The sequence below is a fragment of the Lepidochelys kempii genome, chromosome 5, assembly GCF_965140265.1.
Source record: "Lepidochelys kempii isolate rLepKem1 chromosome 5, rLepKem1.hap2, whole genome shotgun sequence".
NCBI lineage: Eukaryota > Metazoa > Chordata > Testudines > Cheloniidae > Lepidochelys > Lepidochelys kempii.
This window is the reverse complement of record NC_133260.1, coordinates 103,369,940-103,392,914: the sequence shown is the minus strand read 5'-3', so window position 1 is coordinate 103,392,914 and position 22,975 is coordinate 103,369,940. Positions and strand designations below refer to the sequence as shown.

At 42.0% G+C, this 22,975-nt stretch overlaps 2 protein-coding genes across 5 annotated transcripts in view; one reads left to right on the top strand and one right to left on the bottom strand.

The window, feature by feature from the left end:
• Positions 1 to 22,975, top strand: part of SPATA6L (spermatogenesis associated 6 like) — a 146,895-nt gene that overhangs the window by 40,983 nt on the left and 82,937 nt on the right. The window lies entirely within an intron of this gene.
• The window catches only part of SLC1A1 (solute carrier family 1 member 1), a 74,920-nt gene continuing 72,064 nt past the window's right edge, over positions 20,120 to 22,975 (bottom strand). For both annotated transcript variants that reach the window (XM_073345246.1, XM_073345247.1), the window contains one exon: positions 20,120 to 22,213. In XM_073345246.1, the coding sequence (XP_073201347.1) occupies positions 21,967 to 22,213 (247 nt within the window). In that variant the 3' untranslated portion in view covers positions 20,120 to 21,966. The remainder of the gene's footprint in view (positions 22,214 to 22,975) is intronic.

The window sequence follows — 22,975 nt, the reverse complement described above, 5'->3', positions numbered from 1 at the left end:
TTGAAGGGGATAATGTGCATAGTAGAGAATGGGCACTGTGCCACAGAGTGACTGAATCCCTTTCTTAGGAAGGAAGGTAAGATCTGCACAAAAGGATAATAATCCTGGTCCAAAGCCTGCAGACCTGACTCAGGCAAAAGTCACATTTGACTGGGCGGGAGTTTCACCCAAGTTAGGAGTGCAGAATTATGCTCTCTCTGTTTATCCTTTAGGTATGGGAAACATTGTTCACTGGAGGTTAATTAGTAAGTACATTAAGAGGACTTAATTTTGTGTCCTGTAACTTAAAATAGTTTTTCAAAATTATATTTCTCCGAGATTAATTTTACAATAACCTAAAAAACTACTTGCCTGGAAAACAGACTTCAGAAATGATTTTTTAAACAAAAATTCTTGGAGCTATTTTGTAATATACACTCTAACTCCTTTAGCAGGGACAACTCAGAGCCTGCTGTACTCCAATTTGGAGAGTTGAGACCGACATCTCCATCTCAGAGTTGATCAGGGGTTCATTTTCTGTGTGGTGTTATGTCTAATCTCTTTCTTAACATGAGACTCTGTGTTGTGCTGGATAAGCACAGCTGATTAAATGATTGCAGTGTGTGGCTCAGATATCATTTTCATAAGAGTGTGCATATATTAGCTCATTAAGGACTAAAAATAATAATAATGGTGCTGCAGATCTTTGGGCCTTGGTTGTTGGCTGAATTTTCTGCAAGTATCACGTTTGGAATTACTTTACCACTGGCACTGTTCCAGCATTAGAACTGACTATCTAGAATGAGTTACTTTTGTCAGAAGTCAGTTCTCTTCTCAATATATGTACATCATTCTCATTGGTGCACTTATATAGAGAGAAAAAAGACCCTTTGAACACTGAATTACTGTATGACATACATTTTTTCAGACAACCAGTTAAAATGAACCTGTGTTAAATGTGTATCCTTTCTTGAAACATTTCTTTTAATAAAATATTTCAAATAATTTCTTTATATAAAATAATTTTATTTAAAATGAGTTTGTAATAAAATTATGACGATAGCATCTAGGATCTTTTCTGCATGTTTAACTGTAGGCTTGTCTGGTGAAGCACCATTTATGGTGTTATGCTAAATTATTATTCATAATAATAGCAGAGAATTATAGTGAGAGGTTTACCAAGAACAAAAAACCCACAGAGGGTACAGAGAAATAAGAAAAAGTCATAGATGTAAACATTGGAAAGGAATTAGAAGAGATCTTTGGAGGGAAACTAGAGGTTCTGCTATAGCCCCACTAAAATGCATTGGAGAGAGTCAGAATAAAAACAGTGGCATCATCCCTTCCAATGCCTTGATCCTATCCAGATCTATGCACATGGTTAGCTTTATGCGGTGAATGGGGCTGCTCAGAGTGAGTAAAGCTAAGCACATGCTCTATCTTTGCAAGATGAGAGCCTAACTAAAGACTGGTTTCAGAGTAGCAGCCGTGTTAGTCTGTATCCACAAAAAGAAAAGGAGTACTTGTGGCACCTTAGAGACTAACAAATTTATTTGAGCATAAGCTTTCGTGAGCTACAGCGCACTTCTTCGGATGCTCAAATAAATTTGTTGGTCTCTAAGGTGCCACAAGTACTCCTTTTCTTTTAACTAAAGATTGTGAGTCCAACTGTCCTCATAGACTCATAGACTTTAAAGGACCATCATGATAATCTAGTCTGACCTCCAGCTAACCCTTAAATGAACCATTCTAACTCATGTAGCTGGTAGGTTGTTGGCATCCTTTCGTCTGCAAGAGATGGTGGGAATTGCAACCTATGATGTAGATGGTTTGCATGTCTCATGTGACTGAATAGTCCAATCCGAGATTTGCATGATCTTTGGCAGTTATTGCAAATGTATGTATCTTGGTTGGGAGCTCCTTGCTTCCTACGGGCTCTTTTCTCTTCAAGCTGTAGGAGCCAGCTCCTGTCTTGCACTTTGATAGCCTGATGGAGATGATGGTGCCGCTTGTTACGATCACTTGCCAAGATTTCCCATTGGTCAGGATCAATCCCAAATTCCTTCATATCTCACTTGCATGTCTTTATACCGAAGCTTGGGACGTCTTGTTGTTCCCTCTGATAGCTTCCCGTATAGCATGTCCTTGTGTGTGCATGCATCTTCCAGTCTACTCAGATGGCCCAGCCAGCGCAGTCATCTTTGCTTGAGCAGGGCTGTCACAGTTGGTAAATTTGCCCTTTGAAGAGCCTCTGTATTGGTGACTTTATCCTGCCATTTGGTGTTGAGTATGCGGCATAAACGACATAGGTGGAAACTGTTTAACCTTTTCTCCTGCTGTGCATAAGTTGTCCATGTTCCCACACCATACATGAGAGTGCTGAGGACACAAGCTTGGTACACAAGCATTTTGGTTGTTCCATGCTCTTTTAGTTAGTCTGCTAAAGGTGGTGGCAGTCTTTCCAATGCAAACATTTAGCAGCCTGCATTTCATGCAGGTAGCCTCATTGAATGCAGCAAGCCTGGTTATTCTATAGCTGCACATAGGATCCTAAACGAAGCTTAGCTTCGTTTAGGAAGGAGAGAATGAGCTGAGCCCAGTCAGGAGTCTGTTCTATAACAAAATCCATGTTATGTAATATTCCATTGAGAAGCACGCCCATTTCAGATAATAACTGAACCTTTTCAAGAAGCCGACTTTTGTTGGTGAGATCTGGCTTTTTCAGAGTTGTAATATGAACTGCCTTGTCTGGTCTCTGGGAACCAGCTTTGTTGCCCTCGACTGATGGCTCCCTTTGGCTTCAGTCTATCAGCCCCATGGGTTTGTGTGAGAGTTTTAAACCATAGACTGACAAAGAGTTGGTAAAGGGCAAATGACACCATCCAGACATGAGAACAGAATAAATAAATACAGAAAAAGACCATTTTCAGTTTCCCATTCATCTGAATGATAGTCTGCAATACTGTACTACATCTGCTACCATGGGAAGCTGTGTGAAGGCGTAAATCAGCAGCACTCCCAAGGGGATCCCCCACATGTGAGAGCACTGCTGCCTTCTTCTAAGGTCCAGGGTCAGACTGCTAGGACAGTAGTTTCCCAAGGAAAGTAAGTGCTTGAGTTTCCCTGCAAGACAGTGGGTAGAAGGATGGAAGGAACCAGCTCTGTAATATGCATCCTGCCTTTAGGCATCCATATTAGACTTTATTATAATTAGAATAAGTGACTGAGATAATGCTTCATTATCTGTTCCCTGTAGACTACCTCTTGCTCAGGGCTGGATTGTTGCATCCTAGGACTGCTCATGTGAGTAAGGGTTAGCAGGATTACACTCACAGTTATGCTCATCCAATCCTCAGGAGTGCAATCGGAATAGTAAAGTAGGAAAAAACAAAAACTATTTTAAAGCCTTCCAGATTCTCACTGGAGGCATTTTATAGACTGCTGATGTAGAGAAGTGTTAAGGATCACGTCATTTGCCGATTTCAACATGCACTTTGTTTAGGCTGTTCAGCTGCTGTGTGGTATTCATCCAAACCGCACATTGCTGACTTCTCTTTGGTTTTGAAGGCTTTTTCTTTGCGGTCCATGAAATGCTTTTCAGAAATAGAAAAGCCATTCATGAATTAATGAGGAGTTAAAGAAAAGTCTGGGTAATGATCTCATATCTATAGAAATGAGCTCAGTCCCATGTCAGCTGCTGGTAATAACCAACACACAGCTGTTTCCTTACCAGCACTCCCTTATTTGAAATGTAAAAGTTTTGCATATTATTTTTAGCAGTCAGACGCTAAGTCTGGTACTGGCTGAGGGAGGGACTAGAAGTCTGATAAATCTTTTCCAACTATGACCCCTGTAGGTTTGACCCTGCCTGACCAAGACTAGAATTGATGAGTGTCCTGCAGTCCCCATCATTCCCACACTCATGGTGTCTTGTCTCTCCCATATAATGTCTCACTTACCACCTGCATTCTCTAGTAAGGATTCTGTTACACCCCTGAGGACCAAATCAGCAAAACCTGTTGTCTCTCTCTCAGCTACTGTAAGTGACATGAGGGACACCCTGCCCCAGGAACTCTGTAGTAGTGCTGGCCCTGGCTAGTCCAGAAACCGAGGGCCAGATTGACATAGGATCTGCACACATGCAGACTCGGAGAAGGGCCCCCTGCAGCAGAAAGTCGGCCGTGTGGGAGGTTGTGGAAGGCATGATGTGCTCATAGTCTCCTCTCTGCTGAGGGCCATGCAGCCAGACAGCTAAGCCCCCAGAGTGATTGATGCCGGCTAGGGAAAGAACATGCCCAAAGAAGTTTATGCAGCACATCTCCACTGCAGCTTCCACCTGCAGGGCTTGTGTAATATCTGCATGGAGATTAAAGCAGCCCTTCCGTGGAAGAACTCACTTCCGCTGAGTGCCCTTCTCCAGGTTGAATCCCCACTCTGGATTCCCTTCGCCAGCAGAAGTAAGTTTAGCCTGAACCCAAGAGTCACAGAACCACAGCAAGCAAACCTGGAGAAAGACAGGTCATCCATTCCATCCTGCTGCCAGTTTAGGGTTGCTCCTTCGGGGATGTTTTCTATATTTTGGCAGTGCTAGTAGTGGTTCAGTCTTGTTTAAAATGGAGTTTGTCTGACTTTCTTTAAGACTATTCCCCAGTTAAAATTCTAGCTTCCCATGTGGCAGCATTAGACCCATCCTCTATCTAATGGGTTTTCCAACCTTGTTGATGTTCTGAACATTGTAAAAATAAGATTAACACAAGTACTGCAACAGAAACCAAATGTTGGCTTTAGTTTTCCTTCATTTGGGGCCAGCTATTTGAAATGGCCTCTGGATTTGGGTGCTGATGTTTTTTATGCACTTACTTTTTGCCTTTTAATTCTCAGGTGGGAAAAATTCCATTGTGGGTACACAAATGTATTTGCACATACAAAGCGGGTAGATTGGTGAGTTAGGTGCTGGGTTCTGAGTTCTTTCAACTCCTTTTGAAGTGAATGGAAATGAAGGGTGCTCAGTGATACCCCAGCTACTCACTCTGTGCATGCAAACACTTTGTGCACCCTTGTTCACATTTTGCACTATCTAAAAAGTAAGCACCAAAATACAAGTATGCAAATTTGAAGGATGGTTGAAACACCTTCAAGTATTTTGTCCTTAAGATGCAATTTTATTCTAAAAAAAAATTACTTCAAAATCATTAGATCTACTCCTTGTGTATATTCATGATAATAGATGCTTACTTCAGTGGGAAAATATATATTTTTATTACTTTTCATTCTCTGTGTATTGCAGAGCCAGCACAACTATGGGTGAATGAGCTGGATTATTTTCTGTCTGTCACATAATCAACAGGTTTATTAATGATATTTTAGCTGCAGGGCCAGATTCCGCCTTCCCTTATTCCTGTGCAAACTCAGTGTCTTCAGTGTGGTTGTATGTGTGTAATCAAGAGCAGAATTAGGTTGGCACAATTTGTTACACTGGATAATGTACAAGTCCTCTCTACCCCCCCAAGCAAACAAAAAAACACCTCTTCCCAACAACAACAAAAACCCAGCTTGTCTCTCAGATTCCAGATGAAATCTTTTTGCCAGAAGCTGGGAATGTGCGACAGAGGATGGATCACTTGATGATTACCTGTTCTGTTCATTCCCTCTGGGGCACTGGCATGGGCCACTGTCGAAAGACAGGATACTGAGCTAGATGGACCTTTGGTCTGACCCAGTAGGGCCTTTCTTATGTTCTTATGGTAAACTGAATGAGTGATCTGCATATTTTGAAACAATACAGATAAATGATAAAAACAGCAGTGAGATGTTGCAGGTTTATTGTGTTTCAAAATGTATATCTTTAAATCAGTAGTCAATTTAACTGGCAGGAAACAGTTTCCTGACTGTTTTAGAACCTAAAGAGTTCTAAAATTAGTCTTTAAGACCCTTCCTGGCTCTGAAGTCAGTTCACTTAAGATTCATAAGCATATGTTTTACCTTTGTAAATGAGATATGACAGAATATTACAGCAAAATATTTTAAATCATAGTTTTATATTCTGATTGGCGTCTGGTTCTGGGGTGTTGTTTCTTGTTCAGGTGTCTTAATCTGGCAACAACTAATTTATTATTTCTTATGATGAAGTGTGCTTTGGATTCGCTCTAGTAAAAACGTGTAAGGGATACAATAAATGTGGAAAGTTAGCATTCTGAATCCGAGCGGCAAGTTTCTCTTCACGATGTATCGTAGCTAAGGCAGGAACTCACAACACTGGGGACCAGTTTTGACATTGGTGCAAAACTCAAGAGCATGTACAAATCTCAGTAATCCATATTGATGTGTATCCTGAGTGAGGGTAAGCCCTTAGAGGTTATTGGTAGAGGTAACGCAGATTGATCTTGCAGAGTTGAGGCAGCATGCCCCGCCAAACATTGTTATTAAAAAGAGATTGCTGAGCCTCACTTGCACTGAGCACGTGCTGGGTGTAGTTAAGTGAGGGAAGGCAAAGATGGCTTATGCCTCCCCGGTCCTGGAGCTGCCCTTATTGACACTGTGTAGAGCAATTCCCTAGGGACCATTCCTTTATTTGGGGAGAGGCTGAGAGCATCACTCTGAGGCCCTGCTCCCTTCCACCTGCAGCCAGGCACAACACCCCGGCTCCTCTCCCCCTGCCCACCCTGTGTGGCAGTGGGCATGTGTGTACCAACAGAGGCTGGTGTCAGAGCAACATAGCAAGCCTTCCCCCAGTCCTGGAGTCCCCCACACCAGGACAATCCTTGCTTTGCTTCGCTGACTGCACAGAGATCTTGGTAGGGCAGAGGATCTGGCCCATAGCATGGAAATTGGGGGTTGCAAACTCACCTTAGTGGGGGCAGGAAGGATGCAAACAAGTCACGGTTCTGCTCTATCATAAAAAGAATCGTGTATTTTCATTTAAATATTCATCACTGAATGAATTGAACCACACTATAGCAATTCAGGAAAGAATTACCTCTTACAACACATCCGTGTTTTGCTAAGAAACTCTGTGCCTTGCATAGTTCTGGCCTGCAATACATCTGTCCTGATCTGCTTCACTTTGAGGAAGGAGAATGGCTTTGAGCTTCTAACTTCATCCCCTCCATCACATTAGCTTTGTGTGTGTGCGTATGTTTGGTTTTGTGACACTATTGACACAATATCCCAGTCTTCTCTGATCAGGTGGAAGTAAAGGGAAACCAAAACCATTCACCCATGAAATGACAAGTCAAAGGAAAGAAAAATAAACAAAAGCAGGGCTTTTGCAACTTCCCATTCATCTCAATAGGACTCTGCACTACTACATTTCTCCCACCATGTGGAGCTATCTGAGGTTATAAATTAGCAACACTGGCATGGGGTCCTCTCTCACCTGATGCCAAAATGGCATTTCCCAACAGTGAGCAAGCACAGCTGGTCTTCTAGTGTGCTCTTGGATCCAGAGGAGAGCTAAATAGGAAAGAAGTTTCTTCAGGTAAGCAAGTGCCCAAGTCTCACTCTGTAATGTTGTGGGCAGGAGACTGGAAGACCCAGCTCTTCAGTGTGCTTCCTGTTTCCCTTATTGGGCTTTAGGGAAGAGATGTTACATCATTAGGATAATCTTTTGGGGTTACCCTTCAGTGACTTTCCCCCTCCTTGAGCTTTCTCTTCTTCAGGGGTGATGGCTTTGTCACCATGGCTGCCTTTGTCAGACCATTGGACCCCTAATATGAATATTGCTTGTGGCTCATTAACTAGGGTGTGACCGCTTTATATACCCAGTATTAAAATAAACCACATATACTGAGACTTACTACTGTAGATGCTGGCTATTTCATCTTAGCATATTTCAAGAGTGTTCTAAAATAACTGATTCACAGTCTAGTAGTGAAGGCTGAGAGCATATAAAACTGTGTATATAAACCTGACCTGTCAAGGTATGCTTCAGGCTAGTTTCCAGCAGGGTGTAAGTTTTGTTGCAAATTACTTAGATTCTCTTCTACTGTATGTTAGAGGCCCCGGACCTAAGACTAGCTATGCACAGAAGTAATGTGATCATTGTCTATATAAATACGTGCTAGAGTGATTGCTAGAGAAATCTGAATAATTATGTGAAAATTATTGGAATAAATTGTTCAAATGTTATTTGCCAGATCTAGTACTTATTGTACAGGGATAAGGTATTTGCATGTTAGTTGTATTAGGGCTATTAATTCTTTCTTCTAAATGAGGGTAGGTGCCATAGCAATGTTGTTTGTTCTACTGTAATTGAATATAGAATCATCTGCAGGAACATGTGACTCTTGCTGTTATTACTATTTATTTAGAGTAATAACTAGGAACGCCAATCAAGGATCAGGCTCTGTTGTGCTGGTGTGTGCACCACAAGTATCAAGGAAGACTGTCTGTGCCCCAGAAAGCTCACTATATAAACACCAGACAGGACAAACTGGATAGGGATAAGCTGGGAGGATTAGGGAACAGAAAAACAAACAGTTCAGAAGAAAAAAAGAAGTCACGTCTTACCACTTGCCTGTTTGCACAGGATTTAGCCATAACTTTTTTAAAAGACACTGTCAGTCTGTTTCACTCCTTGCATTGATATTGCTTAAAACAAGGCAAATCCAAGCCGGTACCTTGTACATATTACGAAATATGCATTAATAGTTTCCAGTTAATGCTTGGTTCCTTGGCATTGTTTGGCTGGAGTCGCTAAAGACTCAAAACGATTATTTTTTAAATGTTAGTTGGTCTGTGTTTGATCTTACACTGGTATAACTCAGGAGTAATGGGGTCACACCTATGTAACAGTGATGGAGAGCAGAATCAAGCTCATGTTTTCAATATTTAAACAGCTGCCTGCGATACTTCATCGGATGACATTCCTCTAAGGACAGTCAATTGTGGCCTTAAAAAAAAAAATGATTGAGAAGCCATTCAATTACAAAGTATAGTTCAGAATTATGGTACTGCAAGGACATTGTAAAGAGAGGGGCCAATCATAATTTTGCCCTGCTTGAGAAACTGCAGTTTCCCATTCCCTAAAGTTTTTTTTTTTTATATGTCAGTTCTCAACATCCCTGAAGTAATCTGCAGTCACTCATCACACTTTGGAAAAACTGGTGACAGCAACTGAAGATAATTAACTGAGTCTCCTGGAGTCTCACTTTTTCAGAGGGATCTAGGCTCTTACTTCAGATATGCTGTTTCCATATTCCATGTGGAGCTGAACTCCTGAGATAAGTCTCCACCTAATGAGAAGCAAAAAAAGTTTGGAATTTTGTCTCATCTCTCCTCTTAAAGCAGGCAAATTTCAAAGGCCATTCACTTCCATTTCATCGTTATCTGTCTCTCTGAGTCAGGAAAACTGTCTCCAAACTGTCATTTTCTGAGATTATTTATCACAGATCAGATTTATGTATCTCCTTGCATCCCAAGATGGATTCTTCCCATCTTGGTGCAGAGATGACCTTGTTATTTGGGTTAAAACTAAAACACCCTCTAAAGAGGGTGATATTCATCACCAAGGGAGATTTCTTCTCCCTGCATTTCTCTTGCACACAGAATGGGTCTCCTTATAGTCGAGAGGCTGGTTTTCAGACATTGCAAGTTATGGGGGAGTGAGTAAGGAGATGGAGCAGAGGACAGGAATTTATAACAGCTAATACAGATCACACAGGGAGGCTGCAGTACTGACATGTTGCATGACAGGCATGTTGCATGTCAGTCAAATGTACATAGGCACCTGTTAGAGTAGGTCACACCAGAACTCACTGAGATTGTAGGGCTTCCTTTATATCACCACTGACCTCCATGTGCTGACAGTGTCTCCTCTCAGGAATGAGACCAAAGCTCTGTCCGAGTCTCTGTTCATGAAGTTGTTATTTTTGGGCAACCTGCTTTCTTTTCTTGCTCCCAAGAGCAGAGATGCATTCATTCCCAGGGATGTGCAGACGGCAGGTGTATCCCCCAAATAACCCCATTATAGTTGCATTTAAATGTGATACTGTTCAAACAAAAAAACCCCAAAGAAAAGCATTGAAACCACCTCAGCTAGGCAAGGGCATAAAACCCAGTGCTAATATGGTCTGGAAAACGTACATTCCGTCAGCCTCATAGATTCATAGGATTTAAGGCCAGAAGGGACCATTGTGATCATCTAGTCTGACTTCCTGCATAGCACAGGCCACAGGACTTCTCTGAATCTCTAGTGTGACATGGCAAATCCATGACACTGATATTTTTACGCCATATGTTACCTCATCGACTCTGAAGCCTATTGGGTTTGCTTGTAGCTTATGCAGTATTAATACTCCTTTGTTTATTCTCAGTTGTTGGCCATCTGAATCAGTCAGTGTGAGCAAGCACCTCTTTAGTCCCTTTTGTATGGATCTCTACAAGAGATCGGGTTTTAGCAAGCGCTTTCTCTCTCTCCTGTTATTGGCTGCCTCTGCTTTCAGTCATAAGAGCGGCCATTACAAAATAATAGGGAAAACTCTTTCCTAAATAAACCTTGCAGGCTAAGACTTGACTACTTCATTGGTGTCCTAGGACTTCATTTGGGCAGAGGGAGAAAGTTATCTTCAGCAATAGAATCAGATTAACTTTGGTTTTGGCTTTTTGGTGCTTTTTGCAAAGATAAAATAAGATGACCTTGGAATATCCTAACGTTTTCTTTCAAAGGAATCATAACTTTTACTTCATGTTTGATCAGTTGGAAGAAGATCAAAGTAATCTTCTTTAAAAATTGCTGCTTTAAATGTTTGTCCATGATCAGCACCTTGTAGGAAGTGATTTATAGAAATGAAAAGCAATGGCAGAACTCTTTATTTCCACTTCAATACTTCACGGTGCACAGCCACAGGACTGTAGTTTTCAATTCATTTTGATCAGTGGTGTCACTTACCCTTGGAAGGAGTAAAATCCCACATAGCAGGAAAAGTAAGCAGCCGTTTCTCTCCACTCCCATATTTTCTGAATAAGTCTGCCACAGCATTTCAAATATTTTTCTCCTGTCTGTCAGTTAAGAATATTTAACATGAAAATTCCAGTTGGATGCAATATCTGGAAGAGGAAAGGACTGGAACAGTTTACAGGGTGCAGTGATACAGATTAGACCTATTGTAAAGAATTCTTATCTCTCTGTGTAAAGGGTATAGAAACAGATGCTGATATGCAGTCTGAAAAAACAGGAACTCTAAAGGGTTAAAGACAATAACAGAAAAGGTGGAAATGGCAGAGGTGCTTAATGACTTCTTTGTTTCGGTTTCCACCATGAAGTTGGTGGCGATTGAACATCTAACATAGTGAATGCCAGTGAACATGAGGTAGGATCAGAGCCTGAAATAGGGAAAGAACAAGTCAAAAATTACTTAGACAAGTTAGATGTCTTCAAATCACTGGAGCCTGATGAAATACATCCTGGAATACTCAAGGAAGAGATATCTGAGCCATTAGCGATTATCTTTGAAAAGTCATGGAAGATGGGAGACATTCCAGAAAACTGGAAAAGGGCAAATGTAGTGCCCATCTATAAAAAGGGAAATAAGGATGACCTGGGGAATTATAGACCAGTCAGCTTAACTTCTGTACCTGGAAAGATAATGAAGCAAATAATTAAGAAATCAATTTGCAAACACCTAGAAGATAATGAGGTGATAAGTAACAGTCAGCATGGATTTGTCAAGAACAGATTGTGTCAAACCAACCTGATAGCTTTCTTTGACAGGGTAACAAGCCTTGTGGATGGTGGGGGAGTGGTAAATGTGGTATATCTTGACTTTAGTAAGGCTTTTGGTACTGTCTTGCATGACCTTCTCATAAACAAACTAGGGAAATACAACCTAGATGGAGCTACTATAAGGTGGGTGCATAACTGGTTGGAAAATCATTCCAAGAGAGTAGTTATCAGTGGTTCACAGTCATGCTGGAAGGGCATAATGAGTGGGGTCCCACAGGGATCAGTTCTGGGTCCAGTTCTGTTCAATATCGTCATCGATGATTTAGATAATGGCATAGAAAATACACTTATAAAGTTTGTGAACGATACTAAGCTGGGAGGGGTTGCAAGTGCTTTGGGGGATAGGATTAAAATTCAAAATGATCTGGACAAATTGGAGAAATGGTCTGAAGTAAATAGGATGAAATTCAATAAGGACAAATGCAAAGTACTCCACTTAGGAACAATCAGTTGCACACATACAAAATGGGAAATGACTGCCTAGGAAGGAGTACTGCGGAAAGGGATCTGGGGGTCATAGTGGATCACAAGCTAAATGAGAGTCAACAGTGTAACAATGTTGCAAAAAAAGCAAACATCATTTTGGGATGTATTAGCAGGAGACTTGTAAGCAAGCCATGAGAAGTAATTCTTCTGCTCTACTTCGTGCTGATTAGGCTTCAACTGGAGTATTGTGTCCACATTTCAGGAAAGATGTGGACAAATTGGAAAGAATTCAGAGAAGAGCAACAAAAATGATTAAAGGTCTAGAAAACATGACCTATGAGGGAAGATTGAAAAAATTGGCGTTGTTTCATCTGGAGAAGAGAAGACTGAGGGGGGGGGGGGGGACATAATAACAGTTTTCAAGTACATAAAAGGTTATTACAAGGAGGAGGGAGAAAAATTGTTCTTCTTAACCTCTGAGGATAGGACAAGAAGCAATGGGCTTAAATTTCAACAAGGGTGGTTTAGGTTGTACATTATGTGACGGGGCAAGGCCATATGTCTATAGAAAAGTAGTGGGAGATAAATATATTAGCTCCAGGCTAAACAAATCCCTGGTACCAGGATAAGTGAAATGGCAGCTTCTTCAGGTCAATTAAGACACCTGGGGTCAATTAAGAACTTTCCAGAAGGCAGGGAGAAGGCTGGGTTGATTGGGATACCTGAAGCCAATCAGGGGCTGGCTGAAACTAGTTAAAAGCCTCCCAGTTAGTCAGGTGGGTGTGCATGTTAGGAGCTGTGGGAGGAAGTTGCGCTGTTGGAGAGGCTGAGTAGTACACACCATATCAGGCACAAGGAAGGAGGCCCTGAGGTAAGGGTGAAGTGGAGCTTGAGGAAATGAGGGCTGCTGTGGGGGAAGTAGCCTAGGGAATTGTACATGTCATGTTTCTAAAAGGTCAGCTACCATAGCTGATACTATTAGGGTCCCTGGTCTGGAGCCCGGAGTAGAGGGTGGGCCCAGGCTCCCCCCAACCTTTGCCCCTTGATTAATCACTGAGACTGGGAGACAACAGAGACTGTGCAAGGAAGGATAACTTCTCCTCACATCCCTCGCTGGCTTCTGATGAAAATGGCTCAGTAGACTTGACCCTTGTCTCCAGAGAGAGAAGGGTTATGTGGAGGGTCACAGTGAGCCTCTGAGGCTAGCAAAAATCTGCCAGGAAACACGGGACCCATGGAGGCAAGGACAGAGCTTTGTCACAATTAGGAAAAACTTCCCAACTGTGAGGATGGTTAAGCACTGGAATAAATTGCCTAGGAAGGTTGTGGAATCTCCATAATTGGGGATTTTTAAGAGCAGGTTGGACAAACACCTGTCAGGGATGGTCTAGATAATACATAGTCCTGCCTTGAGTGCAGGGGACTGGACTAGCTGCCTCTCAAGGTCATTTCCAGTTCTATGATTCTATGCCCTTTGTATGCCCCCTTCCTCATTTTTAAAAAGTAAACTATGACCAAGGCTCTAAGTAAATCATCTTAGACTAAAAGAGTATCCAGGTATTACTTTTCTGGCTGCATTGTGTCTGAATCCTGCATGTGAAACTGTAGATTTGTTTTATGGTTCATTCTCAAGGATGAATTAAAGCAGCAACGCTATTAAATTTGGAGAGCAAAGCTATTTCCTCCACCTGCTGCAAGAAAGATTAAATATTTCATATATGCCTAATGTTCACTGTACCAGGTTCATGTTGTTTTATTGCTTCCTCGAACATCATAACTAACAGTGCAAATGAACTCTTAGTTCCTTAGACATGGTTCAAAATACTGTGTACAAAACTAGTGCCTTCAAATAAAAAATGGAAAAATAATGTATGATAAAGTCAGATTTACAGTGTATTATGGTAAATGTTTACACTGCATAATTTTTCCAGTAACTATTGTACAGTTTTCCACACTTTGTCATTCTCACACTGTAACTAAACAAGTTTATAAATCTGTATTGAATTTCCCATCGCCACAAGCACACATTTTAAGACGCAAACAGGCCAACAGACGTCACTGGTATTGTTGAACTACTCTTTCTACATAATGGGGGGAGGGATAGCTCAGTGGTTCGAACATTGGCCTGCTAAACCCAGCATTGTGAGCTCAATCCTTGAGGGTGCCATTTAGGGTTCTGCGGCAAAAATTGGGGATTGGTCCTGCTTTGAGCAGGGGGTTGGACTAGATGACCTCCTGAGGTCCCTTCCAACCCTGATTTTCTATGTCATGTTACAGAACTGTTAGGCTGTAACTTGCTGTCATATCAAGCCTTACGCTGTCTTATCTGACTCCAGGGCTAGTAGCCTACATTTCTTTTTTGCTGTTGAAGAAAGCAAGTGACATTTTCTGGTATCTTTTAAGGGCCAAATATTTGGCTGTGCCAATGTGCAGCAGCTAAGCATCTGACCATATGTTTTCAAATGTTCTAATTTGAACTGGGTTACTCTCTACTCTCCTGGATTTGTCTTTGAGTATTGTGGTGGGTGACATTACGGTTTCATGGTTTATTGATCACAAATCGTAATGCTAAGAGATAAATAGAAGATGTTTATCACATCTACTTTTTATTACTTGGAATACCTTGTAACAGTGTTCCTGGGACTTTCTGTTATAGTTGAAAGCCTGTAGTCTCCAAAAAGAAACAGTCATTGCATTTGGGATAAAGGATTTGCTTATGCTTTTGGGGTAAATGAAAGTCCATGTCTGGTTTCCCTTGCTGTCCTGCTTCGGTTTTGTCTAACACCCTTCTGTACTGGAACAGACAACATAAAATGTTGGCAACAAAGACAAGGAATTACCTTGGCAGTCCCTTGACATTTTATTCTGATCATCATCTGATTAAAAAAAAAATTGGCTGTATAAACACATACCTGCTACTGAGAAGGCAGTTGGACAATGAGGGATGGGGAGATGGTCTGCCACAAAAACGTTAATACAAAAGAAAGTGTTTATTAATGGTACTTCTACTGGGTGTGTGTGGGTTAGGATTGCATTAATATGCGCTGCTTTCCTAGCAGTAGGCCCAGAAGAAAACGCCCTAGGCCTGGGTTTGCTTACGCATGGCTTTATACTGGTATACCTCCACTGACGGCAGAGGGGACACTCCTCATTCTCACTCTTGTGAGAGAAAAACTGAGGTCCTGTGTTTCCCAAAGCAAGTCTGTCCCCTCATTTGTTTTCTTAGCTCAAACATGAGCTGGAAAAGCACTGAACATTGAGCATGGACATTGAAGTGTGCACCCCAGGAACGCTGATTTGCTTAAATGTATCCAACATGCTCCAAACAGGCAGCTTTTGAACTGGAGCAGGCTCTGTATACCGGCCTGATACATTCCTCACCCCACAACGTAGCACCTCTGTTTCCCTATGTTCCCATTCCTGCACTTGTCCATTCTTATTCTTTTTCTGTATCGTGCATAGACTGGACAGCAACCCACACTTGATTCCTGATCTCTGAAATGCCAACAGATAGTGCCTTGGAGATCTAGGTTCTACAGAGTTTTGCTGCTTGCCCCAAAAGCTAGATGGGAAACCAAAACCCTCTGTTAGTATACATAAGAGGTTTTGCTCAAACTGGAGTTGCCTTGATGAGAGAGCTTTTCCCAAATGGCTTTCTTGGTCAATTAATTCTACAGGAGTTCAGGTCCCAGATTGGCACAAGTGCCTCCAAGCTGTCAGTGTTTCCTTTCCTTCAGCAGCCATGACCCCACTCCTAGAATACTTGGCAGAGGAAGGATCTATAGATTAAGTCCTAAGTAATTGTCAAGCAGCAAGAGCATAGGCTGGGTGCCAAGTAAAATACTTTATAAGAGTATTCACTGCAAGCTCTTTGAAGATGAGACTTACTACCTTCAAGTGCTGTGTAAAAAGTGGCTGTGTGTCAATGAATAATTCATCTGGCTCGTCTTTCCTAAGGATGTACTGTCCCCACCGTTACATTATGGATAATGTGTGGAGACTAGGGGCAGATCCTATGAACATTTACCCCAGCTGGGGATCTGCCCTAACTCTTTCTCGCCTGCGTGGGTTGCTCAGAGTTTCATCTAATGAATACCACCATTGCTTTCTAGCTCATTTGCCACTCACTGTATGAGCCATTTGGTGACAGCAGAAAACTAAAGCTGCTGTTGAAATGACTCCTCAACCACTGATCTCAACACTGCTTTCAGGATTCTCATGCCTAAGTTCAGAACACTAGGAATTGTCAGAGCCCAATCCACCATTTGCCCACTTCAATTATTGTTTGGGCTGCACAAGAAATGCAGGATCGGGCCCTTGGGCGGTTTGTCCCCTGCGGGTTGCTGTGGCCGATAGCATGGCTATTATTCCTGTCCTGTGTGAGCCATGTAGGTTGATGGCTTTTAATAGGTGATGTGCCTAGTGTGGCAAATAGCCAACGCCACTGTGGTGGTGCCCGAGGTTTTCCTTGGTGTGATGGTCAGGGAGCTGCCCCTTGCCCCTATTCTTGGGCATCGATGGCTCCGGTAGTGACTGAGGCAGGTTTTTTTAAATAGGTCTCTGGCAGGGCCTTAATTGGCTCCAAGTGCTCCAATTAACCTATCGTATCCTATCCTCAGTCGACAGGGAATAAGGCCCTGATCATCCTGGGGCTTATATACCTCCCATCTATCGCTCTCTTGCTGCCCTCTGGCCCTGCTGAATCACATTAGAGACCACAATAACACATATGTAGGATAACTAGTTTACGCATCTGACTGCAGATGTGTCGCTCTGAGCTGCTGCCTTATCATTTTATAAAGACCAGTGGCCTAACCCTGTTACTGTTACTCACACGAGAGAGGATTTCAGGATCAAGCCATCCACAAGTGCCTATACTTTTTAGGAATCCATCCCCTGGTGCTTAGTAAATTGTAACAAATAATCATGGTTTTCCTTGCATGACAAATCCTTTTTTTTTAAGGATGTAGGATGCCATTTTGTGACTTTTGTATTCATTAGCACTCAGAGCCGTCCCTTGGGTGGGGCAAATTGGGGCGACTGCTCCGGGCCCTGTGCTTTGGGGGGCCCTGCAGGCAGGTGCGATTGGCAGGCACAGTTGGTCCTGGAAGAGATGGATCCATCACTTCTGCCCTGAGCCCCACACCCTCCTAGGGACGGCCCTGTTAGCACTCCAAGCTCAGAAAGAGAACCCTAGCTTTACTTCTAGTTAATATACTACAACTACAGGTGGGGAAAAAATCCCTGCTATTGCAGAAGGAAAACAATGAGCAAGCGGAACGGAGAGTTGTAAAATGCTCAAAGTCCATGCTATCAACTGAAGCGATGACGTGGGTGGAGTTTAAAGTATTCATCTGTAAGGTGCTGGGCCCAGATCTTTGACTGGGGTTCCTAGGTGCAACCTTAATACAAATAATAGACAGTAACAGTAAAACCTTTTCCGCCATCATAATGAAATTGCCATGGATTTACCCGCTGTAAGTGGGAGCATAATTTAAAGAATGACACCTGTTTGCTAAGAAAAAGAGACTGGACACAGAGTTACTCTGACTTTCTCTTTTCATTTAATAATTGCTCTCAGCATGTTGTAACTACAGTAACAAATCAAGTGCTTGATACAGAGGGAGACCACAACTGGTTATGTGGTGATACACTTACAATTTAGGATTAGACTGAAATGCTCTATGCTCTAGTTCCACTGTGCTTCTCCCTCTGCCACCCTTCTCTGTGTACCCTGGAGACGTATTCTCAGGCAGCAGTGCACAGATTGTGTGTGTGTGTTACTGTGTGAAAGTCTGTGGACCTGATTTTCCTCCTGACTTACACCACCGTACGGCAATGTAGGAGTAAAAGTGGTGGAGATGAGAGAAGAAGCAGGCTTGGAAGAGAGAAAAAGGCTTTGTTTAGAATGGTATTTGCCACTTCCTTTTAGTTGTCAAGGCTAAATGGGATGAGGAAATTCCGCTTGCTTCACATTCTGACCTGCTTTTAGGCACAACTCAGTTTCAATGGGAACTTCTGTGTGAAAATGGAGGGCAAAATATGGTTCTTTAGATGGTAATTGCTGGGTTGCAGAGAAGCTGGTGGGAGTTATTCCTTTGACTTCAGTGGGGCCAGGAATTGGTTATAGGAAAATCCATAATAGCCACCATTCTTCTTTCTTTATTATTTAAAATATATTTGTATTTTCTTTCTATTATTAAAATAAAACAAAGCATGCATGGGCACCATTTTGATGTTGTTGAAAGTGGTGATAATGATGGCCAGGCTGTAGAAATTTTGCAGTAATACTGTGTTTACTAACTCAGTGCTCTCTAGGTTATCACTCCACTTTCCATGCTCATTGTGGTTGGCCCTTCACAGGTGCACATGGAGGGAGGGTGCCAAGAGCTTTTCTCCCCTCTACTCCACATCCAGACTAGGGATGTAGAAGGTTAGCCGGTAAGCATGAGACTTACTGTTAACCGGACCTTAACCATTAACCCCTATGGCTGGCCACACTGGGCCAGCCAGCAGGACCATGGCCAGGGCCCCGCCGGGCTGGAGTGGCCCCCGCTGGGTGGGCCGGCAGGACCCCAGCCCTGGCCACGCCGGTGAGCTGGAGTTGTCCTGGTTGTGCCAGGCCAGGCAGGCTGGAGTGGCCCCAACCTCAGCGGGTTCCCAGTCCCTGCCCCTCTGCGCTGGCCTACCACCAGAGCGACAACAGTTAATGCTTAACCGGTTCAACGATATAATTTTAATTGTTTAACTGGTTAACTTTTTAAACTCATATTTACATCCCTAAGCCAGACCACCCCTTTGCATACCTGCTCAGGTACCAGCTGCAATGTAGGAGGGACAGAGAACCACTGCTCCATGGTAGAGCTAGCATTAGCCTTTACAAAGTAACATTAGGAACATGGCCCCTTCCCCTCAGCAGAACTGGTTAGGCATTGGTGGTGTGCGTACATGCACCCATGTGCACACACACACAGAGCGTTCTAAAGGAGGGTGTCCAGGTGCAATCTGGTGGTCCAGTGTGGCCTGAACCCCTGTAACCCAGAGGAAGGATAAAGCTGTTAGTTTGGGGTTTTTTGCTGGTGCACTTAAACAACAAGCGATTTCTGTTCTTCTCAAGGAAGATACAGGTATAGGCAAATAGCACATGTCATGTTTGTGTGGCTTCATTTTTATCTTCTAAAATTTACATAAATGTATCATATATGCTAACTAGGTGCAGTCCCTTGTTCCTAGAAAGGTTTCCATTGAGACCTCTAGTGTCACTAAATTTGGACAATCCAGCCTGAAGGGTTTTAAGAGTTGTGCATGATTTTGAACACGTGACTCCCACTGATTTCAGTAGAAACAGCATGGCTAAAACCATGTGTGCCACTTAAAGAATGTTGGGTCCAATCCTGAGGTTGCTTGCGAAGCTGCATAAGGGCCTACGGCAGCAGTAACATTCTGTTCCTCTTGTGTGGGGGGCCAGATCTGTGGAGAATCCTGGAAGAAGGAATCCACACCAGCACGCAAGGGAAATGATTTCTGCTGTGAAATCTCTGCAGGATAATGTGAGGGGAGAAGGCAAGCGCTTGACTCACACTTGGTGGTTCACATACTAAGAAGCTGTGTGGCCAAAATTACATGAGGACAGGCATCCCTGGACTTAACAATATCTTCAGAATATGGGTAGATTGTCTGGTGCTGCAGCTTCTCATACCTAGCAGTATCAATTGCAGGTTGGCTGCACGGGATCCTTAGTGCTAAAGCATGTGTTGGATAGGAGGATCCTTTCCCCTAGTCCCTCTGTAGGTAAAGGCTTTGCTTGCTGTCTTAAGATTGGCCCCTGAGGGAGCAGTCTGCTTTCCTTATTGAAAAGGGCAATCCACACATAGTAAAACTACAAATGTGTCATCAGCAAAAGCGATTTAGTAGTGTATTAGCAGTTCATCTGTTTTTTCCTGCCATAACAGGAGAAATACAGAATTCCACAGAGGGATGAAGAGAGGATGGTAGGATAGAGAAAGAATGAAATAAATAAATATTTATTTAGATCACAATGGGAACAGTATCCATAGTGCCTTATAAGAAGCTGGTTACTAAAAAGACTTTAAAATAAAATAAAATAAAAAAAAACCAAAGCACACAATAGACAACTGTGGAAACTGGTGGGGTTTTTTCTTCTGTTAACAAAGCTGTACAAATGAAGATTTTATATACTAGTTCTGCACACGGTAAAGCATTGATTTACTTAATTTGTACACTCCTTTATTTTGTATAAACATATCAGTATTTTTACTTTAGAGTCACACTGTGTCGTAGTTTACAATGTTTATTTTAAATACATACAGGATTATGTCTCGTTGATTTAATTTAAGGTGCAATTTATCAAAACCTACCGTAAGGATTATTTTCTTCTCAGTTCTCTTTGGCACATTTCCCGGTTTACGTAACTACAAAAGGGTAGTATTGAATTTACTATCTAACAATCCAGGAACCTGAATATTTTTGACAGCATGTAAATGCAATTTTATGTTTACTATAAGCTTATTTAAGAAAAAGAGACTCTTGGGTATAAATTTCAATTTGCCTTGCAAGTCAGATGGTTGACACGACATAGATGTGCAAGGCAAACAGTTTGTTCTTAACAGCGATTCCTTCCTCCGGGGAATGATGTTGCACCATGGAAATATCATATCCAGCATTGTATAGAATGCTTGACATTATGGAATGTGTTTATGAAGAAGCCTATGGTAATGTTGTCACTTTGTATAACAAGTCACTAGAACATATGGGTTCCTTAGTCCAGATACTTTGATAAGATAGGGCTTGGCACTGAAATGGTGGGGCCTAGGGCTTTTGCAGCTGCAAAATTACACATGCTCAACCAATACATTAAACCAAGGAGCAAACAAACCAACCTCATCTACACTTGATATTATGTCCTTTTTCCGAACAGAAAAGATTTGGAAGTCACCCTATGAGTAGCTATTTTCATCTTCCTGATCTCCGCCTGCCCTGCAGCTGAGAAATACTAGGCTAAAATAAAAAATGGACAATACCAAAGCTGTCTTCTTGCTACTTCCAATGGAGATGTTTTAATAAACTATCAAAGTGGACCTAAGTTGGCAGAGAGTTTCACTTTGCAATAATTTATTCAAGTATAAGAAGAGCAAACCTGTAGCAATTTGCTTTATCCACAGAGTTCAGTTCTGCTCTCTGGTGGAATTCATGGGGCGGGGAAAATCAACTACATAACATTAGAAGCTTTTTCTTGACCAATAACGTCCAACATCCATAATGATTAAAGTAAAAGCAACGTAAAACCTCATAAACGTTAAAACACTTATTGCAGAACCCTTAAGGCCTGTTTTCTTTCTAAAACTGTTTGCCCCATGTGTTGTTCAACCTAGCTGCAGAAATGAACAATTTGGCACATTATCAAGTTACAGTAGGTGTTTTATATGCAGTGTCATTTGTAAAAATGTGAAAGGCAAAAATATTAACAAGAATTCCATACACTGAGTGGTAGAATGGAAGAGAGGTGTGAAACACTGCAGTTTGCCCGAGAGAAGCACATTTGCTTCATTTCACTGGCCTGGTTCTAACATCCAGTTTATGAGCTAGATGATTCCAAACAGGCATTCCAAAGCCTCATCCATCTTACATGATTAAAAAATGACATATTTTACAACTTGTCTTAATGCCTTCTCATCAACTTGTCCACAGGGACCAAATGCTGCGAATCCAAACAGTGGGGGGGTGGGGGGGCGGGAAACTGAAGTCTGTGTATTAAATATACTCAAGTTTGTTATTAGCTTTTTCTTAATTATCCTTCAGTGTCAGTGGAACTGTAGGCTTCAGAACTGTGATGTCTGGGTGAATGATATGGTGTCAGATTTATCTACGGCAAAACCTCCATTGACGTAGGATTTCTTGGTCTCCGGTTCATCATTATCGAGTATTGTTGTTTCCAAGGCAAAAGGATTGACTATGTTGACTTCAGAAGAGACATCCATTTGCTCTAGCTCTCTTTTGGAGAGCTTCTCCACAATCCCTGCACCAAAAGCATCTCCAAGGACGTTTATCATTGTTCTGAACCGGTCCCTATGGAGTAAAAATGTTGTGTTAGACAGGCCAGGATTTCTGGTTCCATTGTGCTTTCTTAGAAACCGTATGTTATTTAAAAAAAATATTTTTTAGTAATCAGTTTAAAATTAAACTATACTGTAGACACTGAGCCAGATGCTATACCCGTGTCATTCTAGTGGGTTTACTCTGGATTTTCACTGGTGTAGGAACTCAGAGCAGAATTTTTTCACTCTTTCCTCTAGGCAATATTATTTGTAAAAACATGGAATTATTGGTACTAAAAAGGGATTTTTTAGAAACAGTAACATTACATGTCTGTTATGGCAGAAGTTATCGGGTGGTGATGTTACATGTAATTTTACCAACAGAGCTGGGCAAATAAGTGATTTTTTTTTTATTCTCTGTCCTGTTTCCACCCCTGCCCCTCCCCCCAACCCCCCCAAAAAAAAGAAAAGAAAAGAAGATCAGTTCAGGTCAAACTACATATAAATATTGTGAAACATTTTGGCAAATTGAAAAAGTCCACTGTCTCTCATATTGACAATGAAAAGGCAGTGGGGCAGGGAAAGTGAGTGAGAATGCCTCTATACCTGGTTAGAATGCTACTAGAATGTGGGAGACCGAAGTTGAAGTCCCTGCTCCAATGACTGTTTATAAACAGTAGAACAGTTTCATCAGGAGAGATCCCTTTATCTAAGGGCCAGGACACTATCTTGCGGTTTGGGTGACCTTAGGCCAAGGGGGGAGTTTTAACCAGGCCTCTCAAATCCCAGGTGA